Below are 18,944 nucleotides of genomic sequence, written 5' to 3'. Positions count from 1 at the left end.
TGTTTGGGTAAGGATGGTATGTGAAGTGAGAGAGAGAGTCTTGGAGAGTGGTTTGGTGTGGAGAAGAGAGGTATGAAAGCCTTGTGTAAGATGAAATGTGGCATGGCAGCTGAAGTGGATGGTATTACTGTTGAATTGATTAACAAAGGGGGTGACTTGTCGATTGGTTGGTAAGGATTTCAATGTTTTTATGTATCATGGTGAGGTACCTGGGATGGAGAGAATGCATGTATAGTGAAACTGTATAAAGGCAAGAGGGAGTGTTCAAACTATAGTCTTTGTTGAGTATACCTGGTAAGTTGTATGGGAGGGTCTTGATTGAAAGGATGGAGGCATGTGCTGAGCATCAGATAGGGGAGGAGTAGTGTGGTTTCAGAGGGGGGTAGAGGATGTATGTTTGAGAAACAGATGGATTTGTATGTGGCATTAATAGATCTAGAGAAAGCACAATATAGGGTTAGAGATGCCATGTATAAGGTCTCAAGAATATATGATGAGGGAGGAAAGCTACCAGAAGCAATGAGAAGTTTTTATCACGTAGGAAGAGAGAATAGTGAATTGTTCCATTTGAAGGTTGGTCTGCGGCAAGAGTTTGTGATGATACCATGGTTGTTCAATGTGTTGGGTGAATGAGGTAAATGCAAGAAGGGTGAGTATGGGGGATGAAAGTGCATTAGTTGAAGTTTGTTGACGTGAGTTTGGAAGAGTGTACAAAAAGAAGGAAGTTGAGAGTTAAAGTGAATAACTGCAAGGTTATTAAGTTTAGCAGGGACAGATTAGTTGGAGTGTGGGTTTGAATTGGAGGAAATGAAGCGTTTAGATACCTGGGAGTGGACAAAAGTGAATGGAACCATGGAAGTAGAGGTGAGTCATAGGGTGGGTGAGGGGGGCGAAGGTTCTGGGAGTGCTGAAGAATGTTTAGTGTTAATATGCTAACTGGAAGGGCAAAAATGAGTATGCTTGAAGGAATAGTAATCATAACAATATTACATGGATGTGAGGCATGGGCTATAGCTAAAGCTGTGCAGAGGAGTGCAGATGTGTTGAAGATGAAATGTTTGAGGACAGTATGTGGTGTGAGGTGGTTTGATTGAATAAGTAATGGGAGGGTAAGAGAAATTTGTGGTAATAAAAAGAGTATGGTTAAGAGAGCTAAAGAGGGTGTGCTGAAATGGTTTGGACATATTCAGAGAATGAGTGAGGAAATGTTGACAAAGAGGATATATGTGTTAGAAGTGAAGGGAACAAGGAGAATGGATAGATCATATTAGAGATGGAAGGATTTAGTAACAAAGATTTTGAGCAATTGGGGCCTGAACATGCAGGAGGGTGAAAGGTGTGCACGGCATAGAGTGAATTGGAATGATGTGGCATACTGGGGTCAACATGCTGTAAATGTATTGCACCAGGGCTAGTGAAGCATCCAGGGTAAACCATGGAAAGGTCTTAGAGGTCCGGATGTGGATGGGGAGCTGTGGTTTCAGTGCATTTTACATGATAGCTAGAGAATGGATGTGAGTGGATGCAGTCTCTTTTCATCTGTTCGTGGCACCACCTCACTATTGTGGGAAATGGCAATCACATATGAAAAGAATAATTTGTAAATGGGATGAAGAGAACCCTGACGGAATTTGATGAAGAATACTCTGAACAAATAAGCCAGGGAATTATATGCAGGATGAAAAATAGAAAATGGACCAAATGTCTATCAGGGAATCATTATGAATGAAAAACTTGAATACAAGAAGCTCTTTGGTAAGGTAGTACTTTCAGGCTTAGGAAGGAATGATATGATGAGATATGATGATGGTAATTGTCATTTTGAGAGAAAGCTACCAACAAAAATTTTCATGATGTCCATGTGAAGGAAAAATTTAGTTATGGTCATCAACCAAACAAAGGGACATTGGTAAGTGAGAGAAAACAAGAAACTCTTGTAAAATTGAGGAAATGGAACACCTGAACTATCATGAAAGATCGAAAGAATTGCAACTATATACCCCCCGAAAAGATAGATATATGATCTGTGTATGGTGCCAGATGGGAGAAAAAACAAATGTTTTAGACATTAAACCATCATATGTGGGAAGAAGCAGTATGATTAAATATACAGAGATACCTGAAAATATAATAAAGTGACATCAAATAAAGATATTTGAGTATGTAGCAAGAAAGACGAAGATACTCCTCAGGAGTCTCTCCATTGAAATAAGGAGTACCTCTGAAGAGAGCTCAAGAAAGGGAAATTGGATGTATATTAAAAAGTACCAGATTAACCAAGAATTGATTGTTAAATGAGTGATGCAGTGACATATTATCTATCTCTCTTTGTAGGTAGGTATGCACTCAGAGTACCTTAATTGCGAAAAGTGATCATGATGAAATGCTTTGTCATTAATGGGAATATAAAAAGATCAGAGAGGAAACCTACTTATGGAAATTACACAAAGCTAAATAATTTCTTATAGATGATAAAAAGGGATATGGAGTGTGCTGCATCATTGATATAGATCAGTGTTATAGAAAGTTCTGAAAGAAGGAATTATAACATTATTACTTATAGATGCAAAGAGGGAGGGAAGGCTGGAAAAGAGAGACGGTTTCTCTGTAGATTTTGAAAAAGATAGGAGCTTGGGAATGTACTGTGGAGGATATACCCCCATACATGTGGCAAAACAGCCAACTGCATTTGAAAGGTTTTAGAGTAAGGAATCAGCATAGCAAGATAGGAAAGAATATTTAGGACTAACTGGGAGGTATGAATGAGGGATTCAGAGGAAAGAGTTTTAGAGGATGGTCTTAAGATACGTAAGGAGCCAAATTGGATGTTCAAAAATGTTTTACATTAGCAGCCACTTGGCACCCTTTCTCATATATCCATATCCCAACCTCTGCATGCCTCACACTACACCTACCCACTGAAGTATTATCAGTCTTTCTATCTATATCTCTGACACCTAATCCTTCCAGGAACTCTCATCATAGGGGTGGTTACACAGAAGTCTCCACTTGTCCTTACATGCCTTCGTCTCTTACAATGTTCCATGCATTTTTCCACCATTTCTCTCTCCCAAGTACTCTTCCACTCTTTATTTCCCCATGTCACAGGTGGTCTTGCTCTCACACCAACCCCTTTAATTGTACTGTCATACACTGACCTTATAAACTTTCCTTTGCATTCTTTCCCCTTGGCCAAACCAACTCAAAGGTATTTAAGTTTAAGACGCTCAACCATTCCACAATTCATTCCCTGTCATATCTCATCTCTCATACACTTCCTCATTTATTTAGTATTTTTAGTAATTAGGGAGAAATCAAGCTTCATTTTAAGAGTACTTCCTAACCCTTAAATACTAGGAGTCATCACATGATGATTTGCGTAGTGGAAGCCAGGAGTCGTTATATGTGCACTAGTTTTCACAAACTTATTTTATACATAGCACTAATATTTTGATTGTTATATTGTAGCTAAGGTTTCTATTCGTTACTCTAGGCACTTATTAGAGAGACTCCCACTGTGTAAGTAATTCTGAAGTGTGTATACACATGTAAATAAAGTCATTGTTACCAGACTACAACTGCTTGAGGTTATGCTGCAAGTGGAAAAATACTTTGGCAAGGCTGCTTCATCATCAGTTGATGAAACTGAGTACTGTCACATCAAAGAACTCCTCACTTCAAATGTGTCTATTCTGTTCCGGATTCCAAAAGTGTATTCTGTCCAGGATTCTGAGTGTAGTGCAGCCTTGAAGCTGCTAGAGCTTGAGGATAATAGGTCCTCATAACAGCAAAACCCTTTCGTAAAGTCATCCAGGGCTAATTATTGATAAATAAATGTAAATATATATACATTTTCTTTCTTTTTTGTACGTATTTACCATTTCCCATGACAGTGAGGTAGTGTAAGGAACAGATGACAGAGCCTTTGAGGAAAGATCCTCTCTTGGCTGCCTTCTCCATTCCTCTTGTGGAAAAGTAAAACTGGAGGAGGATTTCCCCTTTAGTCGCCTTCTACAACATGTAGAGAATATGTAGGGCAGTATTCTTTCTTCGTTAGCCGTAGGTTATAGTGCTATGCGGGATTTAGTATTTGCTGATAACCACAAGGAAGAAGTATGGATATGTGTAAATAGTTACCAAAATGGTGATTTGTCATTTACTTAATGTGGGCTACAAGGCTTATCTCCCCTTCCCCAATTCCTAGAGGAATTATTCATTATCTTTTAGGGCTATCCCATGGCCATATATAACTTTATGTTTACTCACATGTTTCTTCGTATCCTCTTTGTTTGATTGAATTTCTTTCATAAATAGTAATGAATCATTTTTTTGTCAGGCTCTTTCCCTGTCACCACCACTCATGAGGGGCTTTATGCATTAACTTTAGCACTGTACTGTGGCTATAAAAGTTATGTTAGCTCATTTTATTGTACATTTCTAGTACTTTTGTATGTATTTGTATAGGGAAACAATTTGAAGACCCATTTTGATTTTGTCCATATCATGGCAATTTTTACGATGTCATCTGGTGTTTAAGGGTTAAAACCTAATCTCAGTTATGGCACTTTTCTCATCCCTGCATGAGATCCTCCATTAATACAATCTTACCTTACTTCTAATCTGTACTCTTATTCTTCACTAAATGCATTATCTTCATGAATGGTAGGATAAATCATGCAGAATATCCTCACATAGGTATTAATTTATGTGTATTTTTCTGGGCAAATTTCCCCATTACCGACTTTGCTCCTCTTTAATCCCTCTTTTCTCAACACTTTAAAGTCTATCCAATGGGTTTTCCTGGACTCCACCAGCAAGTGGTGACACTGTTTGCAGGGAATCACTTTTGATGAGGCTGTATCATTGTTAGCAGATGAAAGGAAGAACAGTGTCACTGAAAACCTGCTCATTCTCAAGGACTCCAAATTAATCCTGCTCTCACATGCAGCACAGCCTATAAGCTGCAGGAACTACATTAAAGGGTTCCTGGGAATTCATAACTAATTCTTCTCAGTGCCCTTTTTTTTTTTTTTAGCTGTTTGGCCCTCTCCTTTATGTCCTTTGCTACAATTCTCAGTTGATTACCATTTTTATAAATTGCTTTCATATTTTTGTATGTCCTCTTACAATAAGACTTAATAAAACATACTTCTGAATTTTATTATCAGCTTTTCAGTTGCAAAGCGTTTTCACTCAATCTCATATTTCATCGGTGCCATACAGGGACCTCCACCTTGAAAAATTATTCCCCCATATTTTGAATTTTAATACATTCGGAACATGATTTTCATCAAAATTCCATCTTGCTCTACATTTTCCTTGCTATATCTACTGCCATATTTAAAAAGTAAGGCTAGGGCAATTTTACATACACTCACCAACTATTTGAATTTTTAGTTTTATTAAAACAAGCAGAATTCAGAAAGGTTAGAGGGTACCCAGGACTGACATTTTTGCTTCACCTATAACTCAAACATAAACTGAATGTTTGTGTTTGCAGATGATGCAAAATTGACAGTATTGGGTGTGGTTGAAAGTAGGGGAAACGGTGCAAGTGTAGGAAATTGATAAAGTAAGAATAATAATATAGTAATAATAGTTGTTGATCTTGTTGTAGGTCATGGGCTGAGGTGTTTAAGCAGCATTTGCAAGATCTTGAAAGGAAAGTTTTAATTTCCTATGGCATGCACAGGAACTTTTAAGGAGAGGATTGTGCACTCATGCAGTATGAATGAGAACTTGAAAGTAGTTTGCATTCTTGAAGTATGAACAAGAACTTGAAAGTAGAGTAGTGTGCTCAAGAACTTGATGTAAAAGGAAAAAGTGCCAAGAAGTGATGTAATAATTGGAATGTATGTTAACTCATTAAGTGCAGAAATTAAGTAGTAGTGACTGAGAACATTAAGATAGTAAAAAGTGGTGTAGAAGTAATGTGATGATTCTGTCAGGAGTAGAAATAAAGATCTCATGAAAGTGGTATCACATATGAAAGGGAAGAAAAAAAGAGGGAAAAGAAATGATTATATTGATGAAAGTGGAAAGGGTGAGAGCTTGTTGGAATTTATCAGGTAGTCTGCTGCTGAAAGATTTTGATAGTTATTTTTATAATTAATGTGTATGATATGAATAGATTGAAATAAATGTTATAATGAGTGTGGTTTGAATCTCTTAAAAGATGATATTGTTAGATGATTGAAGAAATGTGTATTGCACTTGTTAGTAAAATGAGGTTCAAATGGGTGAATGTCTGATCAGCATGTAATTCAAAAGGTAATTGTAATTGGCATGATATGAAAGTAACCATGAGCAAAGAGTTGCAAAGGAGACAATCAAATGTATGGAATAAATGAGATATTGGAAGTGATTAAGGATACTTATGTGGAGGCAGCAGTTGCTCTATGTGAAAGAAGAAATTAAAAAAAAATTACATTGTAATAGATTGAAGAGTACATATTAACACATTATATAGAAACGTAAAGCATACTATTTTATGATGCATCATGTATGAATTAATGATAAAGGCAAAACATAAGAGGGGATGTAAAGATAAAAATTGAAGCCACCCACCTGAGAAATAGTTGAAATAATGAAATGCAGTTTGGAAATTGAAAATAATATGCCACTGAGAGATGTAACCTTTGTTGCATATGGAAAAGAAGGTAAAGGGAAATGAGATGTCCAGAGAAAAGTGTAGATTGCAGTTATAACGCTAGTTATGGTTTTATCAGATGCATCATAATGACATTGCATACTGAGAGAAATCCGAGACTTTACACATGCATGTTTGTATATTTTCTTGGGCATCACCCTTAAAGGTAACCAAAATCAGACTTCACCAATCCACTTTAATGATTGTGTTATAATTTCATAAGGGAAAATTCTCTCATTTGATTGCGAGTACACAGAGTCAAAAGTCCCATGCATTTTCTCTCCACCTCAAACAAACTCAGCAGTATTAGTATGCTTTGTTGTTTTCTTTAATGGTTCTCTGTACTTTCATATCCTATTACACTGTTGTCTTCTCTCACATTCCTATCCTTCAGTAGAAACACAAACACTACTAGTTCTCACACAACATTCCCACAACTTTTTTTTGTCATTTCTAATTTATGTCTTGATATTCTTCAAAGGAATTACTCAGCATTATAAATTTTTTCTCTTATTTGTTATCTTAAGTTATTGAAAATGCTTGAATAGGTAGAAGGTTAACATAAGTCATTGAATAACAGCTGCCAAGGAATGTAGTACTTCATGTCACTTTTTATATCTCTTTTAACTAAAAGAAAGTTTTATGAAAAACTTGTATGAATTGTAGTTGAGTAGCTTGACTGCCAGACTTGGTGGTTGTTACCCATTCCAATTGTACTGTTTTGAACAAAGTTTTTTCTAATTGCTTTGTTCAGCATATTTTTACCTGAGTGGTTATAGATACTTCTATTCAAGATATATCCTTCCATATTAAGAGATAAGCAATATGTTTTATAAGATTTTCAGGTGAGAGAACCATGGATGCAAGTTATGACCCATTACTGAAAATGAGGGAAGTTTCTTAATTGCATTTATTTCATTCAATTGTTATAAGTCTCCTGTCTTATGTTCAAAATTGTACAGTTTAGTTATTATTGGCATTATGGTTTCAAGATAATTATGAGTCATTGCCTACTAGCTTATTGTATTCAGAGCAGTAAAGTAAAAGCCTTTTAAATAATTTCAGTAAGAAAGCCCTAAGGTTCAAGCAGTTCAGGAATTACCTGAACTTCAGTGATGGCACATAACACATTATTTACTCTTTTTATACTCGTATCTAATGCATCTTTGGAACAGTTTATCATGAATTTAATACTTTCGTAAATGAAATGCAAAAAAAGTTTTCCTCAGGTAAAAATTGGAGACTACGATTGTTTCAAAAAAGATAGATGACAAAAATTTTGGTAAGGCAGATACTTGTTGAATGCATGCTTTGAAATATTTTTGAAGTAAGCGGTGTTCCTGGGCAGTGTACATAATTTTACAGTGGTTTGTGGCCTTTTCGAGTGTGGTTTACGGTGCCACTTGTAACAGGCCAAGATCATCCTGTAATGATTGCACCTTTGTCTTCTTTTATTGTACTTTTCTTCACTTATTTGCCTCTTGAGGTTTTGATAGAGGTTTAATGTTTGATATTTGTTGGAGTGGCCTAAATCAGTAGGTAGCTGTGTTGGGACAATTAAATGCTAAGGGTTGCCCATGGGAAGTTGCTCACCCTGTAATCACCTACACGAAGTGTAATAAGTCACTTGGTGTGCTTGACAGCTAGCTTAAACTATTTATGAAACCATATTACAGCACTTTTTAATCTCTAGGGGGATGATGCCTTCTTAACTGATTTTGTGTGCATGGGAGTGTGGGCTGGATTTGTCACTGGGGCATGGCAGATGGATTTTTTATTTATTTATTTATTTTCTACATTAATTTGACCCACCAGTATGAACTCTGATCCAAAGCAACTTTTCCATCTCGTTAGCCCCTGTGGAATGGAGTTGTAATACATAGATAGCTATTTAAAACTTTATTTCTGTTCACCGTCTTTTCTGCATAGTGTTGAATTATATTGTAGGATTTAAAATGTTTTTTGTGCATAACAACTTACTGTAATGTTTTAACTTATCTCATATTTTGGTTTTAGTAGCTTTTGATATTTATTGCATGTTGCATGATTATAGCACCTTTTACAGTCATACCAAAAACTCAGGACAATTAGGAAGTAATGGAGCAAACATTTTTTAATGTTTAGATTTATGAGTTTAATCAGGACTTCACAGTATCGAGTATAAGTATTTTATTGATAACAATTGATTTGAAATAGAAAATTGTTTTATTTTACAGTAATATTTTTAAAAAGATCTCAATACGTTTTTGACCAGAGTTTTTTTTCTTTTTTTTGTACCATTCAGTCATCTGGGATTATTTGTCCTTTATTTTCCCAAACTGGAGACAGTTTTTAGAAAGCATTTTCAGGAAAAAGAAAAAGTTTTCTTATCGTCCCTGAGTTGTATCACAGAGAAGGTGTCCCAAGTTTGCTTGAAGAACAGTAAATCACCATCTGTTTCTTATATCATAATATACACTCTGGTGGTAATACTTGGATTAACTTGGTGTACCTGTCAGGTGTATTTCTATTGTTATTAGAACATGGAAAGTAATAACTAGATGAAGCTTCTTTCAAAGAAGGTTGGTATAAATTACTAGCATTGCTGAGTAACAATATTTTTTTTTATCATCAAATGCTTGAAACGTTATTGCTGGGTGATGGAATTCTAAATGCATATTTTTATGTGCCTAATATCTCACTGAGCATGGTTTTGAAGTAAAGCCTATTGCCTGAGTTTTTGCGCTGTGCCTGCAATTCTCTAGTCGGGTAGCTAGTCTTGTCTTATGTACTCCAGGACCCGCTTACTAATGTAAACTTTTCCCTCTCTTTTTTCCCGTTCATAGATCGATCTATTACAGTGACAGGCCCTACCCTGATCCGTACATCGCAGCCGCGTCGGGGATTGGACCGGTGGCTGGCTACGGGGTAAGTTGAATCTGAGCATCTTCTGATAATCTTGTTGCTTTGATGAGCTTTGTAAGTGTATGAAAATATGAAGGGGCTTGAAATGGTTAGGTGGAGAAATCATTCAGGAATATGTTGGTATGAGTGTGTGCAAACACTTGATTGATTTGATAGTAACCAATTAGACTGTCCACTTTAGACAAAGTACTAAGTGAGAAAGAGAATTAAAGTTCAGAACAGATGCAGTAATACAGTGTCACTTGGGGAAAGCTAAGAAGAAGCACTTTTTATTACCTTTACTGTATTCCCCCAAAAATGTCATAGGAAACAGTATAGTTCAGCATTGAACTGGTAGACATTTGGGATAGTGTTTGACTTCGTGAGTCCCCTGTAAGAAAGTGGTCCTGGGTTTATAGAATAATAGAGCAATATTACATTGTAATATGATTTTATATTCAACTGAGTTGGTAGTTTACTTTCAGTACAAAGACAGTACTCATTCAGTCAAACAAATTTATCTGATCATTAACACTATTCCTAGTTCCTTGGGATGGATCATGCATATGCCTGTCAGTTCAAATAATTTATAACCCCAACCTGTGTCCAATGTTTTAAAGTACAGGTCATCTTTGGTACTAGTTGCTTTCCTGTAACCATGTAAGACCAAAAACTTATAAGCAAAATTAATAAAAGAAAAGTGTCTCTGTTTACAGCCTTAGAACTAGTCAGTAATTTTGATCTTTGTTTCTAAAATTCAGTGTGCCCATAAGAATACCTACTTTTTGTGACAGAAACAAATAAGTAATAATAAACTAAACACTGGTCATTAAACTGATCTTCAGTAGGCACATTTATGATGTAAAAAACTTATTTGAGATGTTTCTTTTCAGGCGGTCTACAGAGGCAGCTACAATCGATTTGCACCGTACTGAGGACCTTGTGTGCATTCAGTAAACAACATGACAATGCTGTTATCAATTGCTCATTAGAGACTATGTTGGTCCATGTGACTATAATTATATAAAAAGGACTCTACTCCCAGCCCTTGACCATCTCTTGTAGTAAAGTTCCATGGAGTGTCACCATACTGCATGGTTGACAAGATCAGTTCAACATAGCAACACCTAAGAAGAAGGTTTCTGTTGTGACAACCCACTTCAACTTCCTATATGGGACCCATCTAGATAACAAATTTTTAGAAGAAAGGCAGAGTTACCATGATGTTTCCCATGCCCAAGACCTATCAGCATTTACTACCCAGACATAATAATCGGTGGTAGTTTGTTGGTGAGTGTGCAAGTGTGTCGTTAGCCAAACTGGAACTGGAGTGCTTTGAAGGTGGCTGCAGTAGTGTGGCATCCTGATGTACAACAGGTGGTTAGGGCTGGAAGGTGGTGTGATGCCACCCACACTAACCTGACCAACACATGGACTCTGTGCTGTTGTTACCATTTTCCCTCTACCATTTTGTATGAAGGGTCTTGTAGTAAATTTCTGGACAATTTGGAAACTTCAGTTTCAACCCATGTAGGTAATTTCTGAATATTTGTTATGTGGGAAGTAGGCATGGCCCATCTCATAGAAAAATTATGACATGATATAGTGCATTTTTAATGTATTCAACGAAACATTTGACAAGTGTGACTCGTATAACCTATACTTGTACAGTGTATGTTTACACTCTTAAGATATACTTGATAACCAGTTATGAATCTCGACTTCTGATAGCCCTATTGATATTAGCTATAGAATCTCATTTTCTTTAGTACTTCTACTTGAATTTTTAATTTTCAAGACTCAGAGTGCACTGTTTGCACTTAGTATTTCTGAGCATAAAGTTATTTTATACATGGTGCAATGTCAGAACACCTTGAATTCCGAAGGCATTGTATTGAGAATGTTTTTGGTGTTACATGGATTTTTGTATGATGCAGAACCCCACATCTAAGGTCACATATAGGTACTAAGTCACAAAGGGTATGATTTTGTTGACATTTTATTAAGGTAGAAATTATCACATCATCAGTTGTAGCCAAGACAATCACATTTTTATTTACACTGATAGTGTGTCATTATGTACATGGCTGTCATGTGTTAGTTTTGCTTTTACAAAAAACTGTGTGGGTTCTCCAATATACCTCCTTTTTTTTTAGGTCAGTACATTTTTTGTAGGTTAATTCTCCCTTCCCTGTACAATATTTGTAAGTTTGCACCAAACTGTTGAAAATCAAAGTGTTTTTAGTGATGGACAGCACAATCATTTTCTCCATATGCCCAAAGTGATATGTCTTTGTGGATGTTCGCTCTGTGCGTTTTCCAGTAGTAATGTGATCAGTCTTGTAATTTGTGAGCTGTTTTCATTAATGCTCATCTTAATGACAAGTGTATTCATTATGATATTATTGTGTCATCAGTGTCCGAAGTATCAGTGACGAGTGTATTTTCTCATGTTTTGTAACTGATGGCTTCTGCTGTGTATTGCAGTGTGGCATTGTGAGTGTAGGGTGGAGTGGTGTTCGCACAAACCCTCAGGTATGTACTGGCTTGACCGATACACCCGACTGACTGACCCACCCCCACCCACACTCACCACCTGCTGTCTTCTTGCACACTCCTTCCCTTATTGTGCAGTTTGTCGATCATCCCATTTATGTTGCAGTGTCTTGGTTTCTTTCTGCTGTGAACCATTGTTTTGCTTACCTTGGGTCAACTTGACACTTCAGGACAAGGAAGTTGCAATCTTGCATTTCCCCGATTGGCACAATATCAGACAGTCATTAGGTGCAATAGGGACTTCATGTACTTCTCCAGGCTTTTCAGTACTTGATTTTGAGGCATATGAACTTAGAACTTATCCTAGATCCTGGATTGTGACTTGTCCATAGAGAAGCTGACCACATGGGGATTGTCAGAACCAAAGATATCAGTATTTGTCCAGTCTGCAAGTCTCCACTCTGTGCTATGCTTTTGCCACTGTCTTAGTTTTAAACATGCATAATGTTTTTTCTTATTTCTGTTCATCTGAGAGGTAAAGTGGCAGCATGGAATAACTGAATTGAACTGAACCAAAGATCTACAACTGTTGTCTTTTGTGTCATTGTGCATGTTTGTAATGCCGCATTGGGTTATGTTTAGTATCCAAACCAGCATCTGTGCCAGATGGCTCTACAATTCCCTGCTTAAAAGCTTGCATTTGGCCTGATGTGTTTGGCATACAAATGTGGCAGTATGTACTGTACTTGGCACAAGGTTATAGATATATACCCAGCCTTTAGACAACATAGTGCAGCAGTGTTAAATTTTGTGCAGCTATTGTGGTCTTATGCTCTTGAAGTTGAAAATGGCAGCCATTTTGGAATTGAGCAGCTACAACCCTCTCAGAGCAAAAGAGTATTTGAAGTAATTAAGGTATTTATCCTACTCAAGAATGCTTGATAGGTTACTACAATTCACAGTGCAGGAAAGAAACCAGACAATAGAGATGTCAAGTCTTCCTTTTAGCACAATGGATAATTTGTGTCGTGTTGTGAATCAGAGCACAAGAGAGATTAAATTATTGATTCCTTCAGTCAAGCACAATGGTGAATAAATGTGTATCGTAACGTCCAGTAAGATGATATTTTATTTGTGTTCATATTTCATAATCAGTGTAAGAAACTTCACCATTTTTTGTATAATGTATTATTGTGTAATGATAATTAGTAATGACAGGAAGAGTACTAGTTTTAGACAACTTTTTGCTCCTTTTAAACCTGATTGTGGTACTGTACAAATCTGCCCTGTGTTTACTCTGTATAATAAATAAAATATAAATATTGTGATATTTTCTTGGCATCTCTGATGAAAAAATCTTATCCCAAATAACAGAAACAGACCAATATGATTAAAGAGAACAGACACCATTCACAAAAAGTAATTAATAATAACCAGTTGTATAGATGATTTTTGAAACTGATCTTTACACAATTAAAATACTTAGGCTGGTAATCACAATGTGTCAAAGGCATTAAGAATTCACAAGATCCAGTTTCCAGATTATCTATTTTTGAGTCAAAAAGCACTCGTTAGTTTAAATTGCATGCCAACCTTTTCTGTGCATCAATACCATTTTATGTCTAATTCAGTAGGCATGCACCTCACATTTATTAGCTATTGATATCAGTTCCCAACAACTTGCTCTAGTGGTATATAATTGATCATTTGGTCTCTTACAGAACAACCAATTGCAAATGTAGAAAAAAATTACCAATCTGTCATTAAGTGATACTTATGCATTTACATGCTGTTTCTAAGACATATCAGCGAACTCTTCATAATGCTGTACAATTTACTTATTGATGTACACAGTATAAACAGATGCATGTAATAATTATTGTAAACATTTATGCACTACAAGTAGTACCTTAAGAAACTATGTAATTCATAAAATTTACAATCTGATTCATATGACAGTTTCTCAAAAAATGCATTGCATGTTACTGAAAAAGCAAGACCAAATAGTCACAATAATAATCATCATAAGCTTTTACACACTAGCAACAGTAAGCACCTTAACAAACTCTTACTAATAGTGGTTATAAAATTTACTCTGTGTAATGTTATAAAATAATCATATAATGATCAAGATGTAAAAAAAGAACTATGACCAACAAACATCCCAGCTTGCTGTACTTTCCCCACCCGTCCTTCTTTCATCTTTGGGGTAAGGGGAAGGCTCATTGTTTTCCATGCCAGTGGTAGCACGGTTTTGTGTGATAATTTTTGCTACCAAAAATTTGTTCCTCAGACCTTGCAACTCCAAGACACCATTCATGAAGTGTGGCAATGATGAGTATTTGTATGGGGAAGGTAAGTGCAAGACAGTTGTAGGGTAGATATTTAGAATGATATGGCACCACTGTCACATGATATAGCTTTTCCTGCTTCAGTTCAAATAGCCAGATGACATCATAACATTAGTACCTTTTAGAGGACTCTTCAATCACCAGGCAGTTGCAGGAGAAAAATTCCATCCTCCCCGGAACCCTTACAATCACAATTACAGGAACATGGCTGTTGACTTGCAGATTGTGCATAAATGGTGACCCCTGCAGAAAATGTGTACATTGTTAGATGATTGAAGTAATATAAGGAAAACTTGTATATATAAGTTGGTGAAAGAAAGTGCACAATAACATAATTGTTGTAATGTGATTTGATTAATAATTTTAGCAGGATTACATGTAAGGTGAAGAAAGGCCAGCACCCACATCCCCACCAACCTCACACACAAGCTTTGTTTATTATCATTTATTTATATTTATTTTTATACTTAATAGCTGTCTCCTACATTAGCAAGGTAGCTCAAGTAAACGAACGAAAGAATGGCCCAACCCACCCACATATATTTTTTTTTTTTTTTCATACTATTCACCATTTCCCGCGATAGCGGGGTAGCGTCAAGAACAGAGGACTGGGCCTCTGAGCGAATATCCTCACCTGGCCCTCTTCTCTGTTCCTGCTTTTGGGAAAAAAAAAAAAAAAAAACGAGAGGGGAGGATTTCCAGCCCCCCGCTCCCTTCCCTTTTAGTCGCCTTCTACGACACGCAGGGAATACGTGGGAAGTATTCTTTCTCCCCTATCCCCAGGGATAACATACACACATACATATATATATATATATATATATATATATATATATATATTATTATTATTATTATTATTTTTTATTATACTTTGTCGCTGTCTCCCGCGTTTGCAAGGTAGCACAAGGAAACAGACGAAAGAAATGGCCCAACCCCCCCCCCATACACATGTATATACATACGTCCACACACGCAAATATACATACCTACACAGCTTTCCATGGTTTACCCCAGATGCTTCACATGCCTTGATTCAATCCACTGACAGCACGTCAACCCCAACCCCGGTATACCACATCGCTCCAATTCACTCTATTCCTTGCCCTCCTTTCACCCTCCTGCATGTTCAGGCCCCGATCACACAAAATCTTTTTCACTCCATCTTTCCACCTCCAATTTGGTCTCCCTCTTCTCCTCGTTCCCTCCACCTCCGACACATATATCCTCTTGGTCAATCTTTCCTCACTCATTCTCTCCATGCGCCCAAACCACTTCAAAACACCCTCTTCTGCTCTCTCTCAACCACGCTCTTTTTATTTCCACACATCTCTCTTACCCTTACGTTACTCACTCGATCAAACCACCTCACACCACACATTGTCCTCAAACATCTCATTTCCAGCACATCCATCCTCCTGCGCACAACTCTATCCATAGCCCACGCCTCGCAACCATACAACATTGTTGGAACCACTATTCCTTCAAACATACCCATTTTTGCTTTCCGAGATAATGTTCTCGACTTCCACACATTCTTCAAGGCCCCCAGAATTTTCGCCCCCTCCCCCACCCTATGATCCACTTCTGCTTCCATGGTTCCATCCGCTGCCAGATCCACTCCCAGATATCTAAAACACTTCACATCCTCCAGTTTTTCTCCATTCAAACTCACCTCCCAATTGACTTGACCCTCAACCCTACTGTACCTAATAACCTTGCTCTTATTCACATTTACTCTTAACTTTCTTCCTCCACACACTTTACCAAACTCAGTCACCAGCTTCTGCAGTTTCTCACATGAATCAGCCACCAGCGCTGTATCATCAGCGAACAACAACTGACTCACTTCCCAAGCTCTCTCATCCCCAACAGACTTCATACTTGCCCCTATTTCCAAAACTCTTGCATTTACCTCCCTAACAACCCCATCCATAAATATATATATATATATATATATATATATATATATATATATATATATATATATATATATATATATATATATATATATATATCTTTTCTTTTTTCATACTATTCGCCATTTCGCGCATTAGCGAGGTAGCGTTGAGAACAGAGGACTGGGCCCTTGAGGGAATATCCTCACCTGGGCCCCTTCTCTGTTCCCTCTTTCGGAAAATTAAAAAAAAAAGTGAGAGGGGAGGATTTCCAGCCCCCCGCTCCCTCCCCTTTTAATCGCCTTCTACGACACGCAGGGAATACGTGGGAAGTATTCTTTCTCCCCTATCCCCAGGGATATATATATATATATATATATATATATATATATATATATATATATATATATATATATATATATGCCCTCACACACACATATAGACATACCTATACATTTCAATGTATACATACACAGACATTACATATACATACATGTACATATTCATACTTGCTGCCTTCATCTATTCCCATCGCCACCCCGCCACACATGAAATACACCCTTCTGTATGTTCAGGCCCCAATCACTCAAAATCTTTTTCACTCCATCCGTCCACCTCCAATTTGGTCTCCCACTTCTCCTCGTTTCCTCTACCTCTGACTCATATATCTTCTTTGTCAATCTTTTGTCACATTCTCTCCATGTGACCAAACCAGTTCAACACACCTTCTTCTGCTCTCTCAACCACACTCTTTTTATTACCACACATCTATCTTACCCTTTCATTACTTACTCGACCAAACCACCTCACACCACATATTGTCCTCAAACATTTCATTACCAACACATCCACCACACAACCCTATCTATAGCCCATGCCTCACAACCATATAACATTGTTGGAACCACTATTCCCTCAAACATACCCATTTTTGCTCTCCAAGATAACGTTCTCGCCTTCCACACATTCTTCAACGCTCCCAGAACCTTTGCCCCGTGGTCCCATCCACTGCTAAATCCACTCCCAGATATCTAAAACACTTCCTCCAGTTTTTCTCCATTCAAACTTGTCCCTCAACTCTATTGAACCTTGCTCTTATTCATATATACTCTCAGCTTTCTTCTTTCACACACTTTACCAAATTCAGGCACCAACTTCTGCAGTTTCTCACCCGAATCAGCCACCAGCGCTGTATCATCAGCAAACAACTACTGACTCACTTCCCAAGCCCTCTCATCCACAACAGGCCGCATACTTGCCTTTCTCTCCAAAACTCTTGCATTCACCTCCCTATCCACCTCATCCATAAAGAAATTAAACAACCATGGAGACATTGTGCACCCCTGCCGCAAATTGACATTCAGTGGGAACCAATGACGTTCCTCTCTTCCTACTCATACACATGCCTTACATCCTTGGTAAAAACATTTCACTGCTTCTAGCAACTTACCTCCCACACCACATACTCTTAATACCTTCCACAAAGTATCTATCAACCCTATCATATGCCTTCTCCAGATCCATAAATGCTACATACAAATCCATCTGTTTTTCTAAGTATTTCTCACATGCATTCTTCAAAGCAAGCACCTGATCCACACATCCTCTACTACTTCTGAAACCACACTGCTCTTCCCTAGTCTGATGCTCTGTACATCCCTTTACCCTCTCAATCAATACCCTCCCACATAATTTCCCAGGAATACTCAACAAACTTATACCTCTATAATTTGAACACTCACCTTTATCCCCTTTGCCTTTGTACAATGGCACTATGCATGCTTTCTGCCAATCCTCAGGTACTTCACCATGAACCATACATACACTGAATATCCTTACCAACCAATTAACAACACAGTCACCCCCTTTTTTAATAAATTCCACTGCAATACCATCCAAACCCACTGCCTTGCCGGCTTTCGTCTAATGCAAAGCTTTCACTACCTCTTCTCTGTTTACCAAACCATTCTCCCTAACCCTCTCACTTTGCACACCACCTCAACTAAAACACCCTACATCTGCCACTCTATCATCAAACACATTCAACAAACCTTCAAAATACTCACTCCATCTCCTTCTCACTTCACCACTACTTGTTATTACCTCACCATTAGCCCCCTTCACCGCTGTTCCCATTTGTTTGCTTGTCTTACGCACTTTATTTACCTCCTTCCAAAACATCTTTTTCTTCTCCCTAAAATTTAATGATACCCTCTCACCCCAACTCTCATTTGCCCTCTTTTTCACCTATTGTACCTTTCTCTTGACCTCCTGCTGCTTTCTTTTATCCATCTCCCTGTCATTTGCACTACTTCCCTGCAAAAATCATCCAAATGCCTCTATCCTCTCCTTCATTAGCAATCTTACTTCATCCCACCACTCACTACCTTTTCTAATCTACCTACCTCCCACCTTTTGCATAAGCCATAATTGCTTCCCTAAATGCATCCCATTCCTCCTCCACTCCACTTATGTCATTACACTCACCTTTTGCCTTTCTGCACTCAATCTTTCCTGGTACTTCCTCACACAAGTCTCCTTTCCAAGCTCACTTACTCTCACCACTCTCTTCACCCCAACATTCTCTCTTCTTTTCTGAAAACTTCTACAACTCTTCACCTACACCTCCACAAGATAATGATCAGACAAACCTCCAGCTGTCCCTCTCAG

The 18,944-nt window shown here is 37.6% G+C and overlaps 1 protein-coding gene across 15 annotated transcripts in view; it reads left to right on the top strand.

Annotated features, from left to right (window-relative positions):
* LOC139748626 (RNA binding protein fox-1 homolog 1-like) overlaps window positions 1-13,353 on the top strand; it is a 354,628-nt gene extending 341,275 nt beyond the window's left edge. For 11 of the 15 annotated variants that reach the window (XM_071661925.1, XM_071661935.1, XM_071661954.1 and 8 more), the window contains 2 exons: window positions 9,475-9,556; window positions 10,426-13,353. In XM_071661925.1, coding sequence (XP_071518026.1) covers window positions 9,475-9,556; window positions 10,426-10,467 — 124 coding nt within the window. In that variant the 3' untranslated portion in view covers window positions 10,468-13,353. The remainder of the gene's footprint in view (window positions 1-9,474; window positions 9,557-10,425) is intronic. The other 4 variants (XM_071661917.1, XM_071661844.1, XM_071661911.1 and 1 more) reach the window with 2 other exon arrangements.
* Window positions 13,354-18,944: the final 5,591 nt, after the last annotated feature.

This window comes from Panulirus ornatus, chromosome 1 (genome assembly GCF_036320965.1).
Source record: "Panulirus ornatus isolate Po-2019 chromosome 1, ASM3632096v1, whole genome shotgun sequence".
NCBI classification, from domain to species: Eukaryota; Metazoa; Arthropoda; class Malacostraca; order Decapoda; family Palinuridae; genus Panulirus; species Panulirus ornatus.
Note: the sequence above shows the minus strand (reverse complement) of the source record. Positions and strands in the feature narration are given on the sequence as shown.